Raw genomic sequence first — 27,980 nt, forward strand, 5'->3', positions numbered from 1 at the left:
CTAGCGGATGTGACCACTGTCCTGTGTCTACAGAGGAGGAAACTGAGGCTCAGGGCACGTGCCTGCCCGAGAACACGCACAGGGAGTGGCAGAGCTGAGAGGCCAACTCAAGCCAAGGTCAAGGAATCACACTTACCTTTCACCTGGGAGGACACACCTTTGGGACTAGCAGCAAGGGTCAGCCCCCTAAAAGCAGGGTTAGGGTTAGGGCTGAGGGGAGCAATGCCCACTTCCCTGGGGTGGAAGTACCCCCAAGGTCATCGTGTCTGGACATTGGATGAGGAAAGACTCATTAGTCTTCCTTGGTGGACGCACCTCTGACCAAGCAGCAGCGCCAGCTCCTTGAGCAAGAGAAACACATTTATAAGAGCCCTGATGTGCCTGGCCTGGCAACTCCAAGCATCACAGTGGCGCAGGGCCCGGGCTGTTCATACTCTGAGCACTTGCCACCTAAAGGTTTCATGGTATTTTTCATTCTGCAACTGGTGTTGAAAGACCAGGTTTCATCTGCTTGTCCTTGCAGATGTCACCACTAGATAAGAGAGGCGGCTTTTTCAGCTGCTCCTCTGGCGCGAGGCTGCTGCTCTTCCTAGCACAGCCCTCTGGTTCTGGGTCTTGCCAAAGCCCAAAAGACTCAGGGCCCAGCATATAGTGGACAAAGCACTGCCTCTACTCCTGCCCAGCGTGGGAGGGGACGTTCACACTTCTATGTACACACTGGGCAGATCTGCACTGGGGCTGTAGAGGCACAAGTTTATTTCATCAAACTCTAGTTCCCCACTTCCCTTTTAAAAATGATTGCTGGCAGAGAGTGTTTGAGGAAAAACAGGCAAAAATAATACATAAAACTGACACGGACCATGCTGGGGACCCAACGGAGAGACAGTGCACCTCAACTCTTGGCCAAGCCAGCAGCTGCCAGAAGTTGATAAGCAGGCGGCAAGTGGGGTGGGGTGCAGAGGCCACACATCTTGTGTCCCAGGAAGGCTGAGGTGTTAAAGAGAAGAAAAGGGAAGCACTTCCCTGAGCCTCTCACTCTGTATCTAGAGCCTCTTGTGTAGTGGGCTGTGGATTTCAAAGAATAACAGATGGGCCCTGACCGATCACCCATCACTGCTGTGCTTTAATCATCCGGTCATTCTTCTCAACTTGCAGATGAGATGAACTCCCAAACACCCCAGATTTGAGCTGTGTGAGGACCAGGGTCTGGGCTGCTGTGCACGGAACAGGCGCCAGGCCTTGGTCTTTCCTCCATCCTGAAAGTGCTTGCTGAGCCTTTAGGGTCAAGGCAAGGCCACCCACTGCAGATCATGCTGTGGTCTTGCTGCAGAGGACCTTGGTGGCCAAGAAGGTTGCTGTTGACATGATCCTGCGCCCCTTCTCCACCAGCTTCTCTTCCCCCTCCTTCCCCCCAGCCCACACCCCACCCCCCAGAAAAAAAGGAAGTTAGAGTTGGTAAGCGCTTCCCTCTGCACCTGCTCATCAGCGCAGGCCTGACTCTTTATGACCCCTTCAGCAGCTGGCTGTGGTGTCGAGGAAGGAGTGTGCTGTGTCATGTGTACGAAGGCACCACTCAGGCTGGGGGAGGAAGGACAGCGGCCGCCAGGGAATGCAAACAGCCATATTTTCAACATAATTTACTACAGGTCTCTGAAATGCATATAAAACATTTTAGTGCAACATCTTACAAAGAGTGTTCCTTAAAAAAAAGCAACAAAAGCAAACCAACAGCTCTCTACATCATGCACGGGGAGCTTTCTGACCCCACCTTTTTTCCCTTCAATCATCAACGCAGAGAAACCATAGTTTGAAAAGAATAGGAAAATCTGCTACAGAAACCCCCAGGGGAGAGAGGGTGCGGTCCTCTCCGTGTCCTGGAACGGGCCTCGCACGGTGTGGTGTTTCATCCATGCAGCCTCGGAGATGTGCCCAAGTCAAGCCAGTGGCTGCAGATTTCCTCTTGGTCCAGACCACGGAAGCTCCGGCGGGCAACGTGCAATGAGGCCCCGCGGCCACTGGAGGGCGCCATATCCTGTCCTCGGACACCACAGTTCCCAAGACATGGGCAAAGCAAGCAGGTCCTGGGGATTTTCATGGAAAGCTTGGAGAGGCTCACCTTTGGAAGGCCTCCCCCAGGTCAGTAGAAAATACAGAGGAAAAAAAAATTATTGAAGTACTGGCTCCAGTTTCTTTTGTCTTTCAAGTTTCCTGCAACTGCTTCACATATTGAATTACCTGCAGCACCTGCTATTCTACAGCTGTGAACCCATTCAAACCCAAATCTTAGTTGCACACCCGTCCCAGGCAGCCCTCTGCATCTTTCCAATCAGAAAACAGTCAGACACCGCCCTCCCTGACTCAGTTTCTAAGTTAGGAGGCAGCCTGGCTCTGTGGCGCGGCGCCTCCGCCCGCTGTCCAGTCTGAACATCTCTGGGCACCGCAGCGCGGGCGCGGCCGGCAGGACAGTCACGGAGCAGAGGCGGCAAAGAGTCTCTCGGCTCCTCCCAGGTCGACATCCACGGAGGCCCCTTAGTCTATGGCTCCTGGGTGGATGCTGAGCACCGGGGGCTCCAAGCAAGTCGGGGAGTAGTTCAGGTGTGGCTCTTTGATCCATAACAGGGGCACCCCATAATGCCCTTCGGAGTTCTTATGGGATTTCAGCAATCGCAGCACCGCTTCAGGAACCTGATGACGATGATGCCTAAGATGGGGAGGGGGTAGTAGAAGACGAAGTCGAAGAGTACCTTGTTGGAGCAGACCCTGGACTGCAGGGTGGAGCCTGGAAGGGGCCGGAGGGAGACAAGACAAGAAGCTGAGAACCTGCACTTTTGTTCCCGAAGACCTCGCCCAGCCCAAGGGAAGCTTTGGCGGACTCCCCCAACCCTGCCTTTCTGTCCCCTGCTACCCTGGGCATCTTTTCGCACAACAGCACCTCTTCCAGCTCAGTTCAAATAAAGCAAAGCTCCCAAGCCCATGTGTGAGCATCACTGCTTGGAAAGCCACGTGACAACTGGCGGTTCATGAGCTCAACTCCAAGGAGGACAGAAGAAGCTGAGCCCAGTTTCTCTCACTCTCCTGCATGGTTGTGTCTTACACTTTCCCTTTGCACTCAGTTCTGCTCCAGAAGTCCTTCTTTGGCAATATAAATGTTCCCTCCCTGACAGCTCCTGAGAGTAGTTTTCCCAGAAATAATGATTCTTTAATTAACACGATCAACTAAAATATCACTGTGGGCCCACAAATGCCCACTGGATGTCTAGGCTGCAAAGGATACAGCATGCTCGCCCTGGAAGTGGAGGGCAATGAAGCCAGGCTCCCTGCCCTCGTCCAGGTCTGCCTTTGGACTTGGAAGAAATAAGCAGGAGCCTGGACCCTGAGGCTTCTGGATAGTCTCTGTTTCTTGAAACGCCATACACAGGGGTCGCCACAGTGGGCAATAATACGTGGCCTCCACACGCTCCCTTTGTTTTTGGACTGGAGCTTTTTCAGGAGTGTGTTGGGGGGTCTGAGCACAATACAGGTCTTTTCCTGCCTTCCTTTCTAGTGCACAGCTGCTGCTTATCAGTATGCTCAAGAACATTCAACACACACTTACACCTATTAGATCTCTAAAGCACGTGAAATTGTTGACAGTCAACTACTTTGACCTGTAAAATCTCAGCATCAGGGCCTCCCCGGTGGCGCAGCGGTTGAGCGCTGGGTTGCGAAGCTGCTCGTGGCCTCTGCGGCGCCAGTTCGATCCCCGGCTGCTCCCCGGCCACCGGAGGAGGGTCCCGCATGGCGCGCAGACCTCTCCTGCCGCCCGCTGCTCCCCTCAGCAGTGTACTTCGGTCCTTCTGCCTGCTCTGCTCCCCGCTCTGGCTCTGGTGAATTCTCTCACCCTCCCGTGCTTCTGACTGTACCCAGTGCATGTATAAACAAAAAACAAACAAACAAATAAATAAATAAAAACATGCCTCTATAAAATAAAAAAAAAAAAAAAAAATCTCAGCATCATAGGAGTCAATTTGAAGCAATGTAAATGAGGTGATGAAATAAAAGAAAAAGGAAATAAAATTTAAAATCTCAAAGCAAAATTATCTGGTAAATATTTTGACTGAAAACAAGTAGAAATTTCTAGTGACATTTTTACTTCTGCACTATAGGCTAATTGTGCTAATAACTGACACCATTTTCAGTCTGAGAGTGTCCACATTTTGACAGAAGCCACCCATACGAGTGCCTTGTTAGAACAGATGATTCAAGGTCAGCAAGAATTTCCTCAGTTTTTTAAAATAGAGTCCTTTGGCACTCTCCAAACTCATTGTTCTGGAACATTCTGTAGCAACACCGATGGCAAGCTCAACTGTTCCCAGACCCAAGTGACCCCACTGCCCTTCTACGCTGATCCTCCCAGGCTACCCTAAAAATCCACCTAGGTCCATGTCACCCTCCAAAATAAAGATGACCCAGGAAAACAGAAAGAGTGACAGGGAGGCGCTGGGGCTTCATTTTCTTTTTTTCTTTTATTTCTTTTATTTTTTTTAAGAGGCACGTATTTTTATTTATGATTTTTATTTATTTGTTTGTTTGTTTTGTTTGTACATGCACTGGGCACAGTCAGAAGCGCGGGAGGGTGAGAGAATTCACCAGAGCCAGAGCGGGGAGCAGAGCAGGCAGAAGGACCGAAGTACACTGCTGAGGGGAGCAGCGGGCGGCAGGAGGGGTCTGCGCGCCATGTGGGACCCTCCTCTGGTGGCCGGGGAGCAGCCGGGGATCGAAGCCGTGCCCCAGAGACCGCGGGCAGCTTCGCAACCCAGTGCTCAACCGCTGCGCCACCGGGGAGGCCCTGGGGCTTCATTTTCTCTCCTTATGAATCTGAAGCACTTGTTAATTGGCTAAAGAGAGATTAATCTGAATATTCTAAAGTGTAACACAATAACCCCTGACCATGATTTGTATGATGAACTCTTCAAAAGGCTGATGAAACACTACAACAGACTCGGTGTGGCATCAGGATTATTGCACAGATTGACGATGACTGTGTTATCACGGCCGCTCACACTCCCGAGTTGGCCTGGGCCATCAGGGTCAGTGACATGAACGGTGTGTCAAGTCCTCAGTGCCCGGGACAGGCGAGGAAAGTGCTTATTAACCTGCAAACCGCCCTGCCCTGTCCTGAGACACAGCTGTCACCGGGCGCGACCCTCCCCTGCCAACTGGGGAAACTCACTGGTGTGCAGGACATGGATGCCGATGGGGGCCGACTCCTCTTCCCTTGGGCGGTACCAATCTCCCTGAGGGCTGGGCACCCACTCCTCCACGCGGCAGGAGTAGTTGCCCGTGTCCTGCGGGCTGGCCTGCAGCACCGTGAGCCGGAAGAGCAGCAGCGAGGGCCTCTGGAAGTGGAGTCTGTCCTCCCAGGGGCCTCCTTCTGGGCTGAAGACCCCGTCAGCATCTATGCTCAGCAGTGCCCTCCGCTCGGTGGGGTCCTCTCCCTGTTCCTCCTGTCCTCCCAGGCCAGGGCTACCCTTTTCCCCGCTGACTTTTGTCCTCAGGGAAAACCAGGTCACAGCGAAGCGGGAGTTGTGGCTGGAGCGAGACAGGATGCTGCAGTCCAGCTGGAAGGCGGCCTTCTCAGACACGGTGGTGTTGGGGACCTTCATGATCACTTGCAGGGCCACATCTGGGACTAGGGACAGAGAAGGGAGGAGAGATTTTTCATTTCTCTACTCAGAGCAACCCAAGTGCCTGTCACTGAAGACCTGACAGGAGCACCCAGGGAACTGGCACCGCAGCGGGGGTTGCCCATGTGGAGGGGTAACAGCCCACGGGAGAGCAGGAACTCAAGGAGCAGAGCAGACACGTCACGAATATGCTCTGTGCATGAAGACGGAAAGTGGAGGGTTGCTGAGGAAGGGGGGCTGTGAGAGGGCCGTCAAACCCCCCTGCTTGTATTCTGGAGGACGGAGCCCAGCTCCCGGGGAATCACAAACAGTGCTGGACAGACTGACCCGCCTCACGTCCCTGGCACAGCGGAGGCGAGGACAGGGGCAGGGAGGGTCAGGCCCAGGTGAGGAGTGAGCAGTTCAGAATGGGGGCGCTGGAGGGGAAGGGGGAAAAAGGTCCCCCAGGCTCCCTGCACAAGGGGGAGGCGTGTGCACGGCTCCCCTCAGGGAACATCTTTACCATCACACAGGCAGCAAAGCTGCAGCTGCAGAAGGAGGTGGAGACCAGAGGCTCAGGGTCTGAGGGGATAAAGACTCTGGGAGAGCGAGGACGCTAGGCCAGAAGATTTAGTGGGTGACCCAGAATTTAAAGTGTGGGGCTTCCAGGGGATGATGTGTTTTGTAGCGGCCACAGGTGTGTGAGCACAGAACAGGTGAGCGCAGGACTCAACCAGGTGGAAATGGAGTCAGGTGCATCTAAGCGATCTAGAAAGGGCAGGTAAGCTGCACGTTTGCAGAAGACTGAGCCCAGGAGGGAGCACACCACTGGGAGGCACAAGGGGCTGGGAGTACTCCAGGCAGGGCAGAAATTTCGGAGTTGGCCCAGCAGAGCAAGGGGGCATCCCACAGAGGAGTGGGACCCCTGACCCTCAAGTGGGGAATCAGAATTAGTGGTGAAGTTCTAGGTTCTGTCTGCGGGGAGAGGCCAGGTAGATTGGGGGACAAGGCTACTGTGGGATGGGGGAGCAAGGACTGAGGAACCAGGAAACTAGAAAGGACTTTGGTTTCAATACTATTAAAACACCAAGAACGGTGGCATGTGACTGCCAGAAAAGGTGAAGAAGAGCCAGGCAATCTGGGAGGGCTGCACCCTGATGGCTAAACAGTAAGGACCTACGTGGGTACAAGAAGGAGGACCCCAGGCTTCAGCTGGGGGTAGGAGGGAGGCTGTGTCCTAGCTCCAGGACCAGTGCAAAGTGACCCAGGAGGACAAGAACCCACCTCCTGCAGGCTGCCGGGGCCAGCAGAAACTCTACAGCACCACCTGTCCATGGAGCTCAGCTCTGAGTTCCCTGCTGCTACTCCCTCTTTCCAGAACATTCCAAGCAAGACAAGTGACACTGCTGCAGTCGCTCTGCCCCTGGTGCAGTTCCTCCCCACTCCGTCACTTCCTTTTCTCACCCAAAAGGTGACAAGGGGCTTGACTGGCTCTTGCATGCCAGGAAGAGGGCACACGCCTGACCCATAGGACAGCCAGTTCTCGCCTTGTGGCCATTCATTTGTAACAGTCTCTTCAAACAGCTGGGAATTCATCATTTTAAGCCATGACATTATTCAATACTTACCAATCACTTTAAGAGTAAACTTGGTAGAAAAACAAAAAAAAAGAAAAAATTAGGGATCAAGAGGGACAATGAGTGGAGAGGAACTACTGCAGGCACCACATCCATGAACAGGACCTCTGGACAATCCTGCGGGAATTGCCACGGAGGTGAGTGAACGGCACCAGGTGATAGCAACTCAGCACCATTAGGGGAAGATAAGGACTCCATGGAGAGACCTGCAAATAGCCAAATGCCAGCCATTTCCAAACCCCTGAAGGAACAGTCCAAAGAGATGCCAGCCATTACCAGTGGAACAACGTCCCGACATGTAGAACTAATTAGGAGAGAAGGAAAAAACACAAATAACCAAGGAAGCCCACAGGGGAAGGATACACCATAAAAGAAAAAGTCACCTGAGCTCAACAATGACATGGAACAACTTCTCTGCCTGTCAGAGAATTAGTAATCATCATGATTAAAAAGCATAAAAAAAAAGAAAAAGGAAAGAATGATATGAGACAAATAATCAATGAACTGAAGAATGAAACTGAGACCTTAAGAAAGCAAGTAAAAGAAACGCAGGAGATTAAATGATTACAGGAGGAGATAAAGAACTCTGGGGAAAGCAATGAAAAAAGAATCAATGAAATGGAAGAACGGATCAGTACTCTCAAAGATACAGATATAAAAAGAACCAAGAGAGAAAAGCAGAGAGAAGTTTAAAGGAAGAAGAAGGAGGACAATCTTCAACAATTATCAGGCTCCATGAAGAGAGGAAAGGTAAGAGTCATAGGCATTCCAGAAGATGAGAAGAGAGACAAAGGAACTGAGAAATTATTCAAGGAGATAATTGAAGAAAACTTCCCAAGCATGAAAAAGGAAATGAATGTGGACAACAAGAAACAAGAAGAATTCCCAGTTCCCATAATGAAAAGAAAGCTACAGCACGACACATAATAGGAAGGCTCGCAAGAGTCCAAGACAAGGGAAAAATAATGAAACTGGCAAGAGGGGAGAAACAGATAACTTATAAGGGAAAACCAATCAGGTTAACTTCAGACTTCTCCAAGGAAGCACTATGGGCAAGAAGAGAATGGAGTAACATATTCAACAAATTTCAAGACAACAAATGCCAACCAAGAATACTTTACCCTGTAAAGTTCTCCTTCCTCTATGAAGAAAAAATATGGACTGTGGTTCTGCTACTCCTAAGCAGCCTGTTTGGCCACAATTTTGTCACCTATAGTTCTAAATCCTAAGCAAGGTCAAAATGGCCTGGGTCAGTTAGGTACAGGAGCCCAACCCTGCAAGGTGCCCTTCAAAGCAAACAAGAGCACAAAGCTGGATCATGGTGGGAAGGCTATGCATCAGGAGGTATGACCAGGAACATGGTGGCAAGGACTGATGTATAACAAAGGACCCACCTTGTTGATAAGATTAAAACCATGGCTGGGGAACTAGGGCTTAATCTCAATGACAATACCGAGTCATCAAGCAGATAAGAAGTACCTGGAGGGCAGATTCACAAACTCTGATCTTCTACATCCATCCCCTTTCTTTAATCTCCTTCCTCCTAAATCTCCTTCCCTTTTCCTTTTGCTCCTCCCCCTTACAACCAATGCTGTGTATCAATAAAAAGGCCAGGATCTTGCTCTTCAGCAGCATACTGCATTATGTAGCCTGGTCCATGACTTCTATTTCTTTATCAGTGTGGTGTTGCCCAATGCAACGATGGACCTTCTCAGACAAAGAGAAACTCCAGAAATTCATTACAACTAAACTCCCACTCCAAAAAATTCTACAAGAAGTCCTAAAGCCAAAACCAACAGAGGAATGAATAAAAAGAACAGAATAAAGCAAGGAATAAAATCACAAAAAAGACAAACAAAATGGCAAATACAGATTCCATCATATCAATAATAACTCTAAATGTAGGGCCTCCCTGGTGGCACAGGTGGTTGAGCACAGTGCTGTGAAGCTGTCTATAGCCTCTGCAGTGCCAGTTCAATCCGGCCCACCAGCAAGGGTCCCGCACGTTGCTGCAGACCAATCCTGTCTTGCCTGCTGCTTCCTTCAGCAGTGTGTTTCGTCAGTCTGCCTGTTCTGTTCCTTGATCTATCTCTGGTGAATCCTCTCACCCTCCTGCGTATCTGGCCTGTACCCTGGTTCTTGTATAAATAAATAAATAAATCTATAAAAGGAAAAAAGACCACTAAATGTAAATGGCTTAAACTCATCAATAAAAAGACACAGAGTAAAAAAAAAAAAAAAAAAGACACAGAGTAGCAGGCTGGATTAAAAAACAAAACCTAAACTTCTACTCTCTCCAGGAAACACATTTAACCACAAAAGATAAATAGACTGAAAGTAAAAGATTGGAAAACAATCCTACAAGCAAATGGACCAAAAAAGAAAGCAGGAACAGCTATACTTATATCTGATGAAACAGACTTCAAATTTGAAAAGGTTAAGAGACATAGATGACACCACATTATGATAAGAGGACAATACATCAGGAAGATATAATCATCAGCATATACTAGCCAAATGAAGGAGCACAAAAATATATTACACAATTATTATCAGTTCTGAAAACAGACATTAAAGAAAATACATATACAGTGGGAGACTTCAACACCCCACTCTCACCAATGGACAGATCAACAAGACAAAAAATAAACAAAGACACTAGAGCCCTAAATAAAGACATAGAACTCATGGACTTAACAGACATCTTTAGGACACTGAACCCAGAAAAATCCAAGTATACATTTTTATCAAGCGTGCATGGATCATTCTCCAGAAATGATCACATACTGGGCCACAAGACAAACATCAACAGATACATGAAGATCAAAATCATTCCAACTATCTTCTCTGATCGCAAAGGCATCAAACTAGAAATAAATCATGAAAAAAGAAAAGGAACCTGCCCACTTCATGGAGATTGAAATCCATACTACTGGAAAACCACTGGACAAATGAGGAGATCAAAGAAGAAATTAAAAAATACTTTGAGTTGAATAACAAGGAAGACACCAATTTCCTAAACGTACGGAACGCAACAAAATCAGTAATAAGAGGAAAATATATAGCAATAGAGGCTCACATCAAGAAACAAGAAAGAACTCAAAGAAACAACCTAATCTCAAAGCTCAAAGAACTAGAAAAAGAACAACAAAAAAACCCCAAAACCAGCAGAAGAAAAGAAATAATAAAAATTAAAGCAGAAATAAATGAAATCAAAACTAAAAAAAAAAATCCAAAAGATCAATGAAATCAAAAAGTTGGTTCTTTGAAAAAATAAATAAAATAGAAAAACCCCTAGCCAGGCTCACAAAGGAAAAACAGGAGAAAGCACAAATAAATCATTGATCACAAATGACAGAGGAGAAATCACAACAGACACAGCAGAAATCAAAAGAATAATCAGAAACTACTATGAACAGTTATATGCAAACAAGTTGAACAATCTAAAAGAGATAGGCAAATTCCTACAACTCTACAATCACTCAAAGCTAGATAAAGAAGAAATAGAACACCTAAACAGACCAATTACAAGCAGCAAAATTGAAATGGTAATCACAAACCTCCCCAAAAGCCTAGGATCTGATGGATTTACAAATGAATTCTACCAAACATTCAGAAACAAATTAGTGCCTATCCTTCACAAACTCTTTCAAAAAACTGAGAAGGAAGGAATAATACCAAACATATTCTATGAAGCCAACATTACACTAATACCAAAACTAAACAAGGACAACACAAAAAAAAGAAAACCACAGGCCAATCTCTCTAGTGAACATGGATGTAAAAATCCTCAATAAAATTTTAGCTGTCAGAATCCAACAATGTATCCATAAGATAATTCACCATGCCCAAGTAGGATTTATTCCAGGGACACAAGGATGGTTCAACATCCTAAAATCAATCAATGTTATCCAACACATCAACAAAAAGAAATATAAAAACCACGTGATAGGGCCTCCCCGGTGGCGCAGCGGTTGAGTGCTGGGTTGCGAAGCTGCCTGCAACCTCTGCAGCACCGGTTCGATCCCCGGCTGCTCCCCGGCCACCGGAGGAGGGTCCCACATGGCACACAGACCTCTCCTGCCACCCGCTGTCCCCTCAGCAGTGTATTTTGTCACTCTGCCTGTTCTGCTTCCCGCTCTGGCTCTGGTGAGTTCTCTCACCCTCCCGCACTTCTGACTGTACCCAGTGCTTGTATAAATAAATAAATAAATCTTTAAAATAAATAAATAAATAAAACCAATGTTTAAAAAAAAACATATTATCTATTGATAATATCAATAGATGCTGAGAAAGCTTTCGACAAAGTACAACACCCATTTATGATAAAGGCCCTTGAAATTCTCGGGATACAAGGAGCATACCTCAACATCATAAAGGCCATATATGACAAGCCCATAGCCAGTGTCATTCTCAATGGCGAAAAGCTGAAAGCATTTCATTAAGATCTGGAATAAGACAAGGATGTCCACTCTCACCACTGCTTTTCAATATAATACTGGAAGTCCTGGTCAGAGCAATAAGACAAGAGAAAGACATACAAGGAATCCAAATAGGGAAGGAAGAAGTTAAACTATCACTATTCACAGATGATATGATAATGTACATAGAGAACCCCAAAAACTCCACAGAAAAACTAATTCAACTAATCAATCAGTTTAGTAAAGTGGCAAGATACAAAATCAACACGCAAAAATCAGTAGCCTTCAAATCATCATACACAAATAAATCTGAAGAAGAAGAAATCAAAAAAACCATCCCTTTTATTATTGAAACAAAAAAAAAAATCAAATACTTGGGAATAAACCTAACAAAAGAGGTAAAGGACCTATACAAAAAAAAAAAAAAAAAACCTATAAAACACTGTTAAAAGAAATAGAAGAAGACACAAAGAAATGGAAAGACATATGTCCCTGCTCATGGATTGGAAGAATTAACTATCAAAATGGCCATCCTACCAAAGGCAATTTACAGATTCAATGCTATTCCAATAAAAACTTCAATGACATTCTTCAAAGAAATAGAACAATTACCAATGAAATTCAAATGAAGGGGCCTCCCTAGTGGTGCAGCTGGTTGAGCGCCATGCTGTGAAGCTGTCCACAGCCTCAGCATGCAGGTTCGATTCCTGGCTGCCCAGGGAGAAACCCACATAGCGTGGCAGACCTCTTCTGTCTCGCCTGGGGCAACCCTCAGCAGTATCTTTGGTCCATCTGCCTTTTCTACTCTCCGCTCTGTCTCTGGGGAATTCTCTCACCCTCCTGCACCTCTGACTGTATCCCAGTTCTTGTATAAATACATAAAAATTCTTTAAAAAAAAAGAAATTCATATGGAATCACCAAAAACCCTGAATAGCCAAAGCTCTCCTGAAAAATAAAAAGAAGGGAATGGAGGCATCACACTCCCAGACTTCAAACTATACTACAAAGCCATAATCATCAAAACTGTATGGTATTGGAACAAGAACAGACACATGGACCAATGGAGCCAAATAGAATATCCAGAAATAAACCCACAGATTTATGGTCAACTAATCTTTGACAAAGGAGCAATGAATATGCACTGGAGCAAAGAAAGTTTGTTCAATAAATGGTGCTGGGAAAACTGGGTCACTATGTGCAAAAGAATGAAGCTTGACCACTACCTCACACCATGCACAAAAACCAACTCAAAATGGATTAAAGAAATAGACATAAGACGTGAAACCATAAAATACATAGAAGGAAATATAGGCGAAACACTATGTGATATTCACATCAAAGACATCTTTACAGACACATCACCCAAAGCAGTGATAGTGAAGGCAAAGATCAACAGCTGGGACTACATCAAATTAAAAAGCTTCTGCACAGCAAAAGAGACAATAACCAAAACAAAGAGAAACCCTAAAGACTGGGAGAAGATTTTTGCACACAACACTAATGATAAAGGACTGATCACAAAAATCTACAAAGAGCTGATGAGACTCAACAAAAACAAAGAAAATAATCCAATCAAAAATTGGCAGAAGAGCTAAAAAGAAACTTCTCCAAAGAGGAAATGCAAATGGCCAACAGGCATATGAAAAAATGTTCAACATCACTTATAATCAGGGAAATGCAAATCAAAACTACAATGAGATACCACCTTATACCAGTGAGAAGGCACATATTAAAAAAACTAACAACAGATGTTGGCAAGGTTGTGGAGAAAAAGGAACTCTCCTGCACTGCTGGTGGGAGTGCAAACTGGTCCAACCACTATGGAAAGCTGTGTGGAGATTTCTTGACCTACTAAACATAGAGCTTCCATATTATCCAGCAATTCCACTCCTAGGTATTTACCCAAATGACACAGAAACATTAATTCCAAAGGGCACCTGCACCCCTATGCAGCAATATTCACAATAGCTAAGCTATGGAAACAACTCAAATACCCAAAAATAGATGACTGGATCAAGAAGATGTGGTACATATACACAATGGAATATTACTCAGCAATCAAAAAGATAAACACATGCAGTTTGCAGCAAGGTGGATGGAGCTAGAAGGGATCATGCTCAGCGAAATAAGTCAGAAAGAAAAAGAAAAATACTGGATGGTCTCACTGATCGCAGGAATTTAGAAAACCTAAATAAGGGACCAGGAAAAAAACTAATTAATACAAAGTGAAAATCAAAATCAAAATCAACAAGCAACTATAAACCAAAGACACACTATGGGGGTGAGCCAGGCGGGGAAAGGATCAGGGTCAAAATAAGGGGGGGATGCAATTGCATAGGGAATATAACCAAAATAAAAATGCATACATTGTGCAAAAATGAGAAATTATGTAAGAATTATATAAAATAAAATGAAAAAAATAAAAATAAATAAATAAAACACAAAGGTCATACTATGCATTGAAGATACAGAGACAATCACTGTCAAGGGCATAAAGTGTGAAAGGTCAAATGCCAGTTGGTATTAGTAATAGAAGTATGACCCCATAAATGAGACTGAATAACACTCAAACACCTACAAAACATGGGACAACTCTACTGCTTCTTCAAGAATGACCAACATTACCAGAATGCCTGTAGATCACAATTATGCCTTTCCCAACCTTTGTGCCTCCAGTGTCTAAAATGTATAAAATATTATTTTCATCAAGTTTTCTTTAAAAATATGCAAGTGTATTTCCTTTCATTGGGCTTTAATCTGTTTTCTTTCCTACAAAATCTTTCTGTTTCTTTCTCTTCTCTCCAGTGAGGTGTAGAATGAATTTTTGCAATAAATACTGGCAAACTAAAAAAAAAATTACTCAACTGCAGGCACATCCAAAAGGTTAATAAAGGGTTTATTTACAAAAGAAGGGGAAATGAAGAAATGAATAACTCAGGGAGAAAAAGAGGGAGATAAATTTGTGAATGCATCCTACAGTTCCACTGACCTGGAATCCCAATTGCACGCTGTGAGCTGGTGAAAAGCCAAGAGCTGTGAGGCCAAGAGAGAGACCAAAGGCCCACATGTCTGATTTTATACCAAACCTGGCTGCTTAACTCCACCCTCAGTTCCCAGCAACCCTCCCTTTGGTGATGATGGGATTTGTCATTCCCAGTGTCTTGATGGCTTTGGTCTGGAGTGGGGTGGAGTCCCCAAAACCTGTATGGAGTTTGCTCAGGACATCTTTTCCCCCTAACAATATCAATAGATGCTGAGAAAGCATTCTACAAAGTCCAACATCCATTTATGATGAAGGCCCTTGAAATACTCAGGATAGAAGGAACATACCTTAACATGATAAAAGCCATATATGAAAAACCTACTACCAATATTATTCTCAATGGCAAAAAGGTGAAGGCCTTTACTTTAAGATCAGGAACAAGACAAAGATGTCCTCTCTCACCGCTGCTCTTCAATATAATACTGGAGGTCCTAGCCAGGGCAATAAGACAAGAGAAAGACATACAAGCAATCCAGATAGGGAAAGAAGAAGTAAAACTATCACTATTTGCTGACGATATGATAATATACATAGAGAACCCTAAAAAATCCACAGAAAAACTACTCAAAATAATCAACCAGTTTAGTAAAGTAGCAGGATACAAAATCAACATGCAAAAATCAGTAGCCTTCACAATCAATCTGAAGAAGAAATCAAGAAAACCATCCCATTTAAAATTGAAACATAGGCCTCCCTGGTGGCACAAGGGGTTAAGCACTGCACTATGAAGCAATCCACAGCCTCTGCAGCACGAGTTCAATCCCCGGCTGGCCAGGGAGAAACCCACATGGCACAGCAGACCTCTCCTGTCTCACCCACTGCTCCCCTAAGCAGTGTATTTCAGTCAGTCTGCCTGTTCTGTTCCCCACTCTGTCTCTCGTGGATCCTCTCACCGCCCCCCCCCACCCCGCCGCCAATCTCTGGCTTGTACCCCAGCTCTTGTATGCATAAATAAATAAATCTTTGAAAAAATTGAAACATAAAATATAAAATACTTGGGAATAAATCTAACAAAAGAAGTAAAGGGCCTATACAAAGAAAACTTTAAAACACTGTTAAAAGAAATAGAAGTAGACACTAGACACAAAGAAATGGAAAGACATCCCATGCTCATTGATTGGAAGAATTACATTATTAAAATGGCCATCTTACCAAAAGCAAGTTACAGATTCAATGATATCCCAATAAAAATCTCCACGACATTCTTCAAAGAAATAGAACAAATACTAATGAAATTCATATGGAGCCACAAAAAAACTGCGAATAGCCAAAGCTCTACTGACGAAAACAAAAGAGAGTGGAGGCATCACATTTCCAAACTTCAAGCTATACTACAAAGCCATAATAATTAAAAAAGTTTGGGGGCCTCCCTGGTGGCGCAGCAGTTGAGCACTGGGCTGTGAAATGCCTGCAGCCTCTGCAGCACCGGTTTTGCCAGCGAGGGTCCCACATGGCACGCAGACCTCTCCTGCTGCCCGCTGCTCCCCTCAGCAGTGTACTTCATCAGTCTGCCTGTTCTGCTCCCCGCTCTGGCTCTGGTGAATTCTCTTACCCTCCCACACTTCAAATAAATAAATAAATCTTTAAAAAAATAATTAAAACAGTTTGGTATTAGAACAAAAACAGACACACAGAACAATGGAACTGAACAGAGAGCTCAGAAATAAAGCCACAGCTATATGGACAATTAGTCTTTGACAAAAGAGCAAAGAATTTGCAGTGGAACATGGACAGTTTGTTCAATAAATGGTGCTGGAAAAACTGGACCACCACGTGCAAAAAAAAATGAAACTAACCACTTCCTCTCACCATATACAAAAATCAACTCCAAATAAATAAAAGAACTGGACATAAGACCTGAAGCCAAATATAAATACATGTAAAACACTACAAGACATACATATCAGTAACATTTTTTAAAGACTCATCACCCAAAGCAAAGAAAGTCAAGGAATAGATAAACCCTGGGACTACATCAAACTGAAAATCTTCTGTACAGTAAAAGAGACATCAACCAAAACAAAAAGACACCCCACTGATTGGGAAAAAATCTTTGCACTCCATAAAACTGATAAGGGACGGATGCAAAGATATACAAAGAACTCACACAACTCAACAAAAACAAAGTAAAGAATCCAGTCAAGAAATGGGCAGAAGAACTTAAAAGACATTTCTCCAAAGAGGAAATACAAATGGCCAACAGGCATATGAAAAAATGTTCAACATCCCTTTATCATCAGGGAAATGCAAGTCAAAACCACATTGAGACAGATACCACCTTACACCAGTGAGAATGGCACATATCAAAAAAACAAGCAACCACAAATGTTGGCGAGGATGTGGTGATGCACTCCTACCTTGGTAGGATGCACTCCTACCTTGCTGGTGGGAGTGCAAACTGGACACAACCACTATGGAAACTGTCTGGAGGTTCCTCAGTCTACTACAAATGGAGCTACCATACGGCCCTGCAATTCCACTCCTAGGGATCTACCCAAAGGACACAAAAACATTGACTCAAAAGACCACCTGCACCCCTATGTTTATTGCAGCACTATTTACAATAGGTAAAACCTGGAAACAACCCAAATGCCCAAAAATAGATGCCTGGATCAAGAAGAGGTGGCACATATACACAATGGAATATTATTCAGCAATCAAAAAAGATAAACTCATGCCATTCGCAGCAACACGGATGGAGCTAGAAGGAATGATGCTCAGTGAAATAAGCCAGAAGGAAAACGAAAAATATCGGATGGTTTCACTTATAGCAGGAATATAGGGGAATATCAGTGTAAAAGATAATAACAGTACAAAACACAACCAAGAAAAACAGACAATTTTAAATCAGAGACATCCTGCAGGGGAAGAGGAGGAAGAGGGATCAGAGGGAGGGAGGGAGGAGCACAGGGGACTGAGGTGATGGTGCACGGGTACACTGGGGAAGGAAACTCTATGGGGACTACACTGAGGGGGTGGGGGGAAGCAAATATTTTTTAAAAATGAACAATGATGTAAAAAATAATTTTTTTTTAAAAAGAGTAAACTTTGTGTTAGCCCTAATACTGTCATATTTGACTTCGTACTCATCTTTGTCTGAAGATGTGAAATTGAAGATGGTGAAGTCACCCAAGGAGGTGTTTAAATAAGTCCTACTTATAAAGAGCGGGAAAGATCTGGGCTCCAAGTAAAAGTTCTCCCATTCGATGACTGTGGGTCTGCTAATCATAAGCAACCTGTTCGGCCACCAATTTGTTACCTACAGTTCTAAATCCTAAGCAAGGTCAGAATGGCCTGGTCAGTTAGGTACAGAAGCCCAAGCCTGCAAGGTGTCTTTCAAAGCAATCAAGAGCACAAAGCTAGATCACTCTGGGAAGGGTTTGCATCACCAGGTATGACTGGGAAAGCCGGGTGAAGGGGAGGGACAGGGGCTGATGATTGAGGCATAAAACATATTCCCGAATTACAATCATGAGGTAAGATTGGGAACGCCTGGGGTGCCGAGGACCAATGTATAAAGGGACCCTAGAAGGTGATGAGTGGAAAGCCTTGTTGATAAGATTGAAACCCTGGCTGGGGACCTAGGGCTTGATCTCAATTACAATACCGAGTCATCAAGCAGATGGGTAGTGCCTGGAGGACAGATCACAGCCCCTGATCCTGCAGATGACAGAGCACATTTTCCAGTCTTACCCCTCCCTTTCTTTTTGTCCTCCTGCCTCACATCTGTGGCTGTATAATTCTTCTATCAATTAAAAGGCCAGGATTTTGCTCCTCAGCAGCATCCTGCATTATGTAGCCTGCTAACCGACTCCCGTTTATCAGTGTGGTGTTACCCAATGCAACAGATGACTTCATCCTTTCCTTTTTTTTGCACAGGATATCTATAAAGGCTACAGGTCCTACTATTATGAAAGTTACATTCTGATTCATGCCTCCATATGTAACCATATTTTGGGGCTGGGCATCACATACGATGAGATCTAAGAGGGGAAAAAATTGGTTAGGCAGCAGCACATGATTTTAGTGAAAACAGAAAAGCATTTTCCAAGATGCCCTTTCAGGGAGAAACAAGTAAAATTACGCATCAGTTATTTTGTGCTAAACTGCCGGCAGCAAGCAGGACACGCACAAGAAGTTGACTCTTTACCAGGGAACTCGGGCCATGGAAATTCACACTGGAACAATCCAGCTTATGGATCCCGGCTATGACAGGGGCTGTGGAAGACACTGCGAATGAGGCAGCAAGATGCCAGGCACCGTCCTGGTCCCCAGGCACCCCAAGTGTTGGAGAGGATACAGAGCAGGTGCGTGGGGGCCTCCAGGCCAAGGGCCTTCCTGGAAGTCAGGCTGATGGATCCAGGACTACAAATCACTTAAGGTGGGAGCAGTTAGCCAGCCCAGCCCTGGTAGAGGGTTGAGGAGATAGTCATACTGAGGGAGGAAGCACCTCCCAAGGCAGTCCCTGATAAAATGAACAGCCTGGGGCTGAGGAAACAAAAGCCTATCAAATGGCTAGAATGGGGGCCTCCCTGGTGGCTCAAGGGGTTAAGCCTCAGCAGCCACTGCATCATGAGTTCCATCCTGGCCAGGGAGCTACCCACATGGAGCTGCTGGGGGCTGGGAGGCATCTGGTGAGATACAGATGGGGCTGGAACTTATCCTAATGGCCAAGGAAAACCATGGACGGTTTTCCACAAGACTGGCAAGACCTAATTTCAGTGTCTGCTGCCTGTTTGCCCAGAGGACAGTGGTTGAGACGAGCGAGTGTGGAGCCAGAGAAAGCAGAAGAGGTCAGTGCTGGGGCAGGGAGAGTGGTGGACGGGACTGCACAGGTGGGATGAGGGTGTCTGCAGGAGGGACAGACAAGCGGACAGACTCAAGAGACACTGGAGAGAGAAAGCAAAGGATTCAGTGGCTGGGCTGGGGGCTGAGGGGAGGGATGAGCCAGGCTTTCTCTTGGAGGTCTGAGAGCTGCCACCAGTGGATACCAGAAACAATGACTGAAGCCAGAGGAGGACTAAGTGCTCAAGGCCCAGGGACAGGGACAGCGGAGAGTTGGGCCTGGATCAGTCACCTCTCAGGGGCCCACTATTACTTTGTCCTCACTGTGGAACCAAGCATAGGTATTCTTAGCCATTGCTTTGTGTAACTGCCATTTTAGAATTTCAGGTTTTGCTGTCCTGGGAAAGACTGCATTCCAGAGTTCGACCCCCACCCCACTCTGGTCTTATCTCAGTCCACTAGCCACAGCGGAGCAGAGCAATCCGGGCCACTAATGAGGTCAAACTAGCCATAAAATAAAGCTGCATCTCAATGTGACCAATCAGCTCAAAAACAGAAACTGTGCACCCACCATTGTTAGGAAATGCACCTGTGTAACCAATGAATGGTTGCCAACATGATTTAATTTTTAGAGATCTGCTTGTAACCCTATGTAAGATCCCTGTTCCCTTTCTTCGGGGCTCTCGCTATCTGCCACTGCGTTGGTAGGTGCCGTGAGCCCGGACTCGAGTCTGTAATAAACTCCCTTTTGTATTTGCATCTGCTGTCTTTGGATTCTTGGAGGCTATGCTCGCTGAGTCTGCTGATCTTGGGCACAACACTCACCCCACTCAGCACAATCTTGTAGCTTGAAATTCACCATGGTGGGAATATTCACAGCCACAAACGCTGACTCACACCTCAAATTAGAGCCCCCTGTCTCCACCCCATCAATTGATGGGCCTGTGTTACACTTTTATTACCACCCCTACACATTCCTGACACCCCAAAGTGGGTATAAGCACCAGACTCAACTCTCTTATTGCAAGAAGATCAATCCTTAAGGCAATGACATTAAGATAAATTAAAACTTGATGCACATTTTGCTCACTGGCAACCGGACTAATCTGAAAAGTACAGGAACATTCAAGAACATTAACTAGGCCTATTGTAGTCAATTGCGTTTAAATTGTGTTCAGCAATTGTATTTATTTTTATTTTTTTTTCCTTTAAAGATTTATTTGTTTGTTTGTTTTATTTATTTATTTATTTATTTATTTATTTATACAAGCACTGGGTACAGTCAGAAGCGTGGGAGGGTGAGAGAATTCACCAGAGCCAGAGCGGGGAGCAGAGCAGGCAGAAGGACCGAAGTACACTGCTGAGGGGAGCAGTGGGCGGCAGGAGAGGTCTGCGTGCCATGTGGGACCCTCCTCTGGTGGCCGGGGAGCAGCCGGGGCTCGAACGGGCGCTGCAGATGCTGCAGGCAGCTTCGCAACCCAGCGCTCAACCGTTGCGCCACCAGGGAGGCCCATGTTCAGCAATTTTAAATGAGAAGCAAATCTCCTCCATTTCTCTCTTTTGCAAGGGTTTTAGAACCATCTGCCTTCATGAAGAGAGGCAGTGTCAGAAGCCCAGCACCATCCTTTCTGCTCAGCAGGCCTGGCCCTCCTCCCCACACAGGACAACGGTGTGTGGGGCAGCCGGGGAGCAGCCCTGGACGAGGGGCCCAACACACGAGTGGAGGAACCAATTGTCTTTGAATGAACACACATGACAGGGAGGAGATGTTTCTGGGCTGGCCAGCAGGGCAAGCGTGAAGGCAGAGATGGAGTTGTGGGTGGAGAGCAGCAGGGTTGGAGAAAAGGGACCCAGCTGTGAAAAAATTCCCAAGTTATTTTGAGCTCAAAGAAACCACAAAAGTTACAAATAAAATGACTCCCATTTGACAAGTGAAATGACAAGACGTGAAGAAAAATGAAAAGACAGAGTTATTGAAAGCCCATTACCTGCCAGGGGAGTGTTTGCCTACTGGAGTCCCTTTGTAACTGTGATGACCATAGAAAGGGGAGGATCCAGGACCTCCCTGGTGGCACAAGGGGTTAAGTCTCAGTGCTATGAAGTTATTGGCAGCCATGTGCCCTGAGTTTGATTCCAGGCCAGGGAGCTGACCCACATGGCACAGCAGACCTCTCCTGTCTCGCCTGCTACTCCCCTCAGCAGTGTATTTCAGTGGATCTGCCGGTTCTGCTCCCCACTCTGTCTCTGGTGAATCCTCTCACCCACTGCACCTCTGTCCTGTACCCCAGTTCTTACATGCATAAATAAATAAAATAAATCTTAAAAGAAATAGCAAAGAGCTTTTCATTGCTAAAGAATAGCAATACTTTTTAAATTAAAAAAAAAGGGCTAAGGGCCTCCCCAGGTGGCACAGTGATAGAGCACTGGACAGCAAAGCAGCCCGCAGCCTCTGCAACACTGGTTCAATGCCCGGCCACCAGGAAGGGTCTCATGTGGCACAACAAACCTCTCCTGCCTCCCGCTGCTCCCCTCAGCAATGTATTTTGTCAGGCTGTTCTGCTCCCCGCTCTGGCTCTGATGAATTCTCTCACCCTCCTGCGCTTCTGACTGTACCCAGTGCTTGTATAAATAAATAAATAAATAAATCTTAAAAAAAAAAAAAAAAAAGGGGGCTGAAAAATTGTTGCCATCTACAAATGTTTTAGTGATAATGGACTTGGGGCTGAAATCACCAGCGGATGCTAAAAGATGAGAGGAAAGATGGTCAAGGGACAGATACGCACACAGCCTCAAAGTGTTAGGGGGAAAAGGCTAAAGCTAATTCCATACAGGCTTTGTGGACTCCACCCCCACCCCAGGCCAAAGCCAAAGACACTGGGAACTCCAAATCCCATCACCACCCAAGGGAAGGTGGCTGGGACCTGAGGGTGGGGTTAAGCAGCCAGGTTGGTATAAAACCAGACACGTGGGCTTTGGGGGGGGGGGTCCCCCATTTTGGCTCTCTGCCAGCTCGCAGCATCCGGCCAGATCAGAGAGCGCCTTTGGGTTTCCAGGTCGGCGGATCGGGTAGGACGCATTAAAGACTTTATTTCCCTATCTTCTCCTTGAGTTGTACATTTTCCTTCTTTCCTTTTCCCTTGTAAATAAACCTTTTATTAACCTTTTGTGTGTGCCTGTAGTGGAGTATTCATCAGTCCCTTTTAAGCGCACGGGTGAGGACCCACAGCCAGGAACCCGTTCAATATCGGGGCTGCCCTATAACAAAAGTGTCAGTTAGTCAATTACTTATTTACAAAGCGGAAAAGGTGCCTCTAAAGTGAGAAATCTGTGGGCCCTCACATTCACCAAGTCATAGAAGCTCACACCTCCACAGTGGGACCAATGGAGCGAGTTTGCTGCCTGATGAGCTGTGCGGAGCAGACCAGGACACACCTACAAAGAGAATCCTGCCCGACAACTTTTTCACCAGAACCCAATCACCACCAAAACGTAGACAGTCCAAATCAAGGCATATTCTGTAAAACAACTGTGAAAGTGAGACACAGGGCAAGCTAGGAATTAGGCAGTTTTAGGGACAGTGCAGGAGGGAACCTCTGAAGAATTGAGGGAGGCTTCAGAGATAGGGACAACCAAGGGAATGTAACCAATTCCACTGGTAAAAGCAAACATCTCAGGACCAAGGACAACATTGTTAACGCTGGTCCTTGTTTCCTTCAGGTGGTAAAGGGAGGCAGAGATTGGAGAAATGGAGAGTGGTTTAATTTATGGACAACTTAGAAGGGCAGCTGTTTAACTTCAATGCAGGAAAGCTCATCCAGAGGACTGGGCCATAAATTTAAAGATGCAACAAATGGGGAAAGAGAAAGCTGTCAGATAAGGAATGTGAAGATCCCCCACTCCAAAGCAAATTAAGTGAGACAGCCGAGAACTAACCAATCACAAAGAGACTGGTGGAGCTTTAGAATAATCAGGGAAAAAAAGGTATATATTCCCTGAGACACAACTCCACTTTGGCTTCCTTGTCTCTCCCAGGCCTGGTTTCCTGGCCTGGGAGTCCCACTTTATTTCTGCTCTTTATCTCCTCAATAAACTTTTTCTTTCTCAAAACAAACCTGCCTCTTCTCGCTTGCTTGCCTGAGAGTCTGCGAAGTTCCTGCTGCGGTTTCGTGAGACACCAACCCGAGGGGGTCTAGTGGCTGGGGCTCAGCGCGGCCCTGCAGCCTGGGATCTGTTCCTGGCTGAGAGACTAGGCCTGACAATTCCGGTATCAAAAGGTCCAGCGCGGTAAAGAAAAGGAGAGCCAGGCTACATTTCTCAAGGAAGGGAAAGTTTATTGCACCCCGGGCGGACCTCATGCACCCAAGGTGGGGGTCAGTGAAGCCGTGCACCTTGTCAGGGGGAGTCAGGGTTTTATAGAGTGAGGAGAGGTCAGGTGGGAAATTGGGCTCCTATGGCAGGAAAAGTTTGTAGGGCTCTAAAAGGTTCCTGGGGCAGGTAGAGTTTCTTTGTCTGAGAAGAGACTCCTAGGGGGAGGGGGAAGGCTCATTGTCTGAATCCTCCAGGCAGGTATCCACATTCCTGCCCCCAGGTGGGCTTCCAGGTAGGCTTTTGCATTCCCGCCTCCTGCATGGACCTTTCAAACTGGTCTGAAGCCTTCAAAAATGGCAACCATAAAGTAAAAAGCAAACTCCTCGATGAAAGGGGACAAAAGAGGTTCTGTTATAGGGCAGCCCCGATATTGAACGGGTTGCCTGGCTGTGGGTCCTCACCCACGCACTTACAAGGGACTTCCACCACCAGATGAAGTGCTGACCCCGATCTGACTCAGCCAGAACGCAGCCCAGGACAAGGCTGTGTTTGCTGACCAGGCTCTGGGGCTCACTGAGGATGCAGTGCCTTAGAAGACAAGCCGGATCATTCAGGGACAGGTCGTCATGGCTGGTCAACCACGGGAGAAGCTTGGAAACCACGTTAGACTCCAGCTGTTACAGGGCAGCCCCGATATTGAATGGGTTGCCTGGCTGTGGGTCCTCACCCGTGTGCTTAAAAAGGACTTATTAATACTCCACTACAGGCACACACAAAAGGTTCATAAAAGGTTTATTTACAAGGGAAAAGGAAATAAGGAACATGTACAACTCAGGGAGAAAATAGGGAAATAAAGTCTTTAATGCGTCCTACCCGATCCGAAAGGCACTCTCAGAGCTGGCCGGACGCTGCGAGCTGGCCGAGAGCCAAAAATGGGGGCTCCCAAAGCCCACGTGTCTGCCTTTTATATCCACCTGGCTGCTTCACCCCACCCTCAGGTCCCAGCCACCTTCCCTTGGGTGGTGATGGGATTTGGAGTTCCCAGTGTCTTTGGCTTTGGCTTGGGGTGGGGGTGGAGTCCACAAAGCCTGTATGGAATTAGCTTTGGGACAGCCTTTCCCCCCCTAACAATTTCCCCCTTTCACTTTTTGTCACCATTTCCATAGTGATGAAGATCGAATATATGGAGGTTGGGATGCAGTCCAGTTCAATATTGGGGCTGCCCTATAACAATGAGATTTGCATTTCTCAAAAGGTCTTGCAAAAAATAACCTATTTAGTGCATTGCGGTGTGAGTGTGGGCTTGTATCTACAAAGGAGAAATCAACCAAATGAGGTAAAATCGATGAGAAAGGTGTGTAGTATCCATTGTACTATTTTTACTGTTCTAAAGCTTTTGAGTGTTCCAAAGTTTTGAAAATTTAAAAAGAAATATTAACAGCTCCCCCTCCTCTCTGCTCTCCTAATCTCTGTATTAGTAACTGTGTGCTGTGCCATCACCCCACATTTCTCTATTTGCTCTTTTTCACTGTCTCCCCCTCCTCCAGCACCTGAGCAGGGAGTGGTTGTCCCCTGCTGTGTGCTGGTGGTTGGGGGGGAAGGGGCCTGGTACAGTGCCCCCCTGAAGGGGAAATGTTAAGGAAAAGGGAACTGCTAAGAAAAGGAAATCCTTCCCTGTTAAAGAGCCATAGACATGGAAATGTAAGTAGGAGACAAGTTTGCTTCCTTAATAAGCAGATCTAAACAAGGCCTGCCAGCCTGCTAGGCTGGTTGTTCTCCTGGGCCATTCTCAAAGATCTGCATCCTTCCCCTTTTCCTTTGTCAAGAAATTGTATGCTAACTAACCAATGTTATCAATGAAAATGATTATGTATAAAAGAAACTCGTTGTCTCTAGAGGGGTGCTAAGACCTTATGGGGCTACCCAGGTCTGGGACCTCATGCATGAGTAATAAATTACCTCACCATTCCTGAAGTACCGCTTGTTCTTCCCTTGCCTGGGTAAGAAGCTAGAATTTATTTCTGCAACACCCCCACACAGCTGACACCCAGTATTTGTTGAGCAACTGATGTCTACAATAATTGTATGAATTCTTACGACACTATTATCCTTTCTCTCCCAGAAAGGGAGCCCTCAGAAACTGCCCTCGGCACACCTGGAGTGTGTGTCCAGTGTCCCTGGGGGACACGGAGGAGGGACCATTTATTGCCCACGTTCACCTGTAAACTCTTGCTCCCTGGCTTCCTTGCCTGGCTTCCTCCTCCTGGGATCTCTTCCCACATGACTGCAGCTCCAGCACCTCCCTCCTAGGAAGCCAGGTTCCACCACCCTCCCTCCCTGGAAGGCTTTGCTTCACAGAGGATGCCTGATTTCACAAAAGACAAGGCTCGCCTCCTCTGCAGGCCCAGGGCTTTGGAGCTTCTTTTAATCCCCCCCCCAAACTTGTATCTGACACTGTGGAACCTTTGAGCCAACCCCAAACCCTCCCCCAGGTGGTACACCTGGGAGTGTAACAGGGTGGTCCCCACGAAAGGGGGAGGTTCCCTGGCCCTCCCAAGGGAGGGTGGAGCTGAGCAGGGAGAGGAGAAGCTGCAGAAGACACTGAGGAAGGAAGCAGGATGGAGCCAGGAGACCTGGAGGAGGCTCATGGAGCCTCGAGACAGGTGAAGAAACCGCGCTTGTCTTTTGGTCGTGGACGGGGTGACACAGATGTGGGTGAGACCCGTGGGGAGGTGACCATGGCAGCTTTTATCTTGATGTTGATTTTGCTCTTTTCCTTCTGGGCTTGTCTGGTTGTTTCTGACCCTTTTCTGTGGGTCCCCACTGGAAGGTGCTTTAGACTTGTGGCAGGCTTTGGGGCCTTGCTCTGGGCCAATCCCGCTTGGGTAGACTTTTACCCACGAGGGGACGGGTAACTTTGGGTGCTTCATTTAGAAACTAGACTCTTTGCCTTACCTGTATTGTTTCCTAGTTTTATTAAAGTTCCTTCCCGTTAAAGTCTCATATGTTTTGTGTTGATGTGGCAGATGGCAGAACCCATTTAGAACAGGCAGGTTTGCGGGGTTTTGGGCTGCCCCTCTCCCTGCCCTGTAACAGGAGAATGTAAAGGGCAGTGACTCAGAAAAGGCTGAAGACTGGAGTGGAACTGTGATCTGACAGATTGTACAAAGGATAACAGAGGAACCTGGCCCACACCCCTCTCCCCAAAGGAAGAATGAGTTAGGGGGGCTACTCTCCAGGGGGTTGACTGTGACTTGCCCCCAGACTGGAGGCATTCGGGTGGGTAAGGAAGTAAAAACCAAGGCAAAGATACCCATGTCATGGGACTGTCCTGCTGATTTCCCTCAAGCTAGAAAGGGAACCAGGCGGTTCTAGACACTTTCTGGTTCCTTTAAGACCAAAGGGCGGGGAAACGCGCCCTCACTGCCCACTTAGGAACCCGAAGCGCTGACTGGGTCCCCTGCTCAAACCTTTCTCTCCACTCTCTCCCCTGCCGGCGCCGGCTTCCCACCCCACGCTGGCACACCAGGGCGCAGAGGCCACCCACCCCCCCACTTGCCAGCAAGCCCAGCACCCGCAGAGGAGGCGGGGCGCCCCCACCCCGGCGGGGATCCACCCCCAAGGCCTTGGTGGGGCGAGCCGGAGGGCGGCCCAGCGCGGTTCTGTGCGCCCAAGTCTAAGGCCAGGGCGGCTCGGAAGGCCGAGAAGTAACTGAATTCAGGGAAAAGCCACAACCTTCCCGGGAAGGCTGCGGGAGCGCGAGCCTGGATCCCGCCTGGGGCTTCAGAGGCCCCGAGAGAGAGAGAGATGAGCCCCGCGGAGAGCACTGGAGCCCCCACTTCCTCCCCAGCCAGACCCAGGCGCCCCAGGGCTAAGTTCCCCCCCCCTGCGCTCCAAGGGAGGGGTGCAGTGACATCTTTCTCCGGACAGCCGGCCCGCGCGAGGCCTCCCCCCCCCCCGCGCCCCTCCTCAGCGCCGACCCCACCGCCCCTCGGGCCCCGCCCGGCACCCCCCGCGGCGGACACAGGGGGGCGCCACTCACCGAGCAAGGACAACACGCAGAAGACCCCCGCGGCCCCGAGGGGAGTCATCACGCGGCCAGACCGGACTGGGCGCTTCCGAGGGTGCGTCCTGGGCGCT

The 27,980-nt window shown here is 47.1% G+C and overlaps 1 protein-coding gene across 1 annotated transcript; it reads right to left on the reverse strand.

Annotated features, from left to right (window-relative positions):
• Positions 1-1,562: 1,562 nt before the first annotated feature.
• LOC119236560 (immunoglobulin superfamily member 3-like) lies at positions 1,563-27,980 on the reverse strand. Its single transcript, XM_037500470.2, has 3 exons — positions 27,883-27,980; positions 5,213-5,671; positions 1,563-2,779 (listed from the first exon to the last, which is right to left on the reverse strand). The coding sequence occupies exons 1-3, from the start codon at positions 27,929-27,931 to the stop codon at positions 2,658-2,660; spliced, it is 630 nt and encodes a 209-aa protein (XP_037356367.1). The 5' UTR covers positions 27,932-27,980; the 3' UTR covers positions 1,563-2,657.

Source organism: Talpa occidentalis, unplaced genomic scaffold, assembly GCF_014898055.3.
Source record: "Talpa occidentalis isolate TD23 unplaced genomic scaffold, MPIMG_talOcc4v2.1 talOcc4.9, whole genome shotgun sequence".
Taxonomy (NCBI): domain Eukaryota; kingdom Metazoa; phylum Chordata; class Mammalia; order Eulipotyphla; family Talpidae; genus Talpa; species Talpa occidentalis.

Coding starts and splice junctions, on each gene's coding strand:
- LOC119236560 (XM_037500470.2), bottom strand. CDS start 27,931: ATGACTCCCCTCGGGGCCGCGGGGGTCTTCTGCGTGTTGTCCTTGCTC. Junction 5,672..27,882: donor CTGCGTGTTGTCCTTGCTCG/GTGAGTGGCGCC, acceptor CTCTGTCCCTAG/TCCCAGATGTGGCCCTGCAA. Junction 2,780..5,212: donor CATCCATGTCCTGCACACCA/GTGAGTTTCCCC, acceptor GGCCCCTTCCAG/GCTCCACCCTGCAGTCCAGG.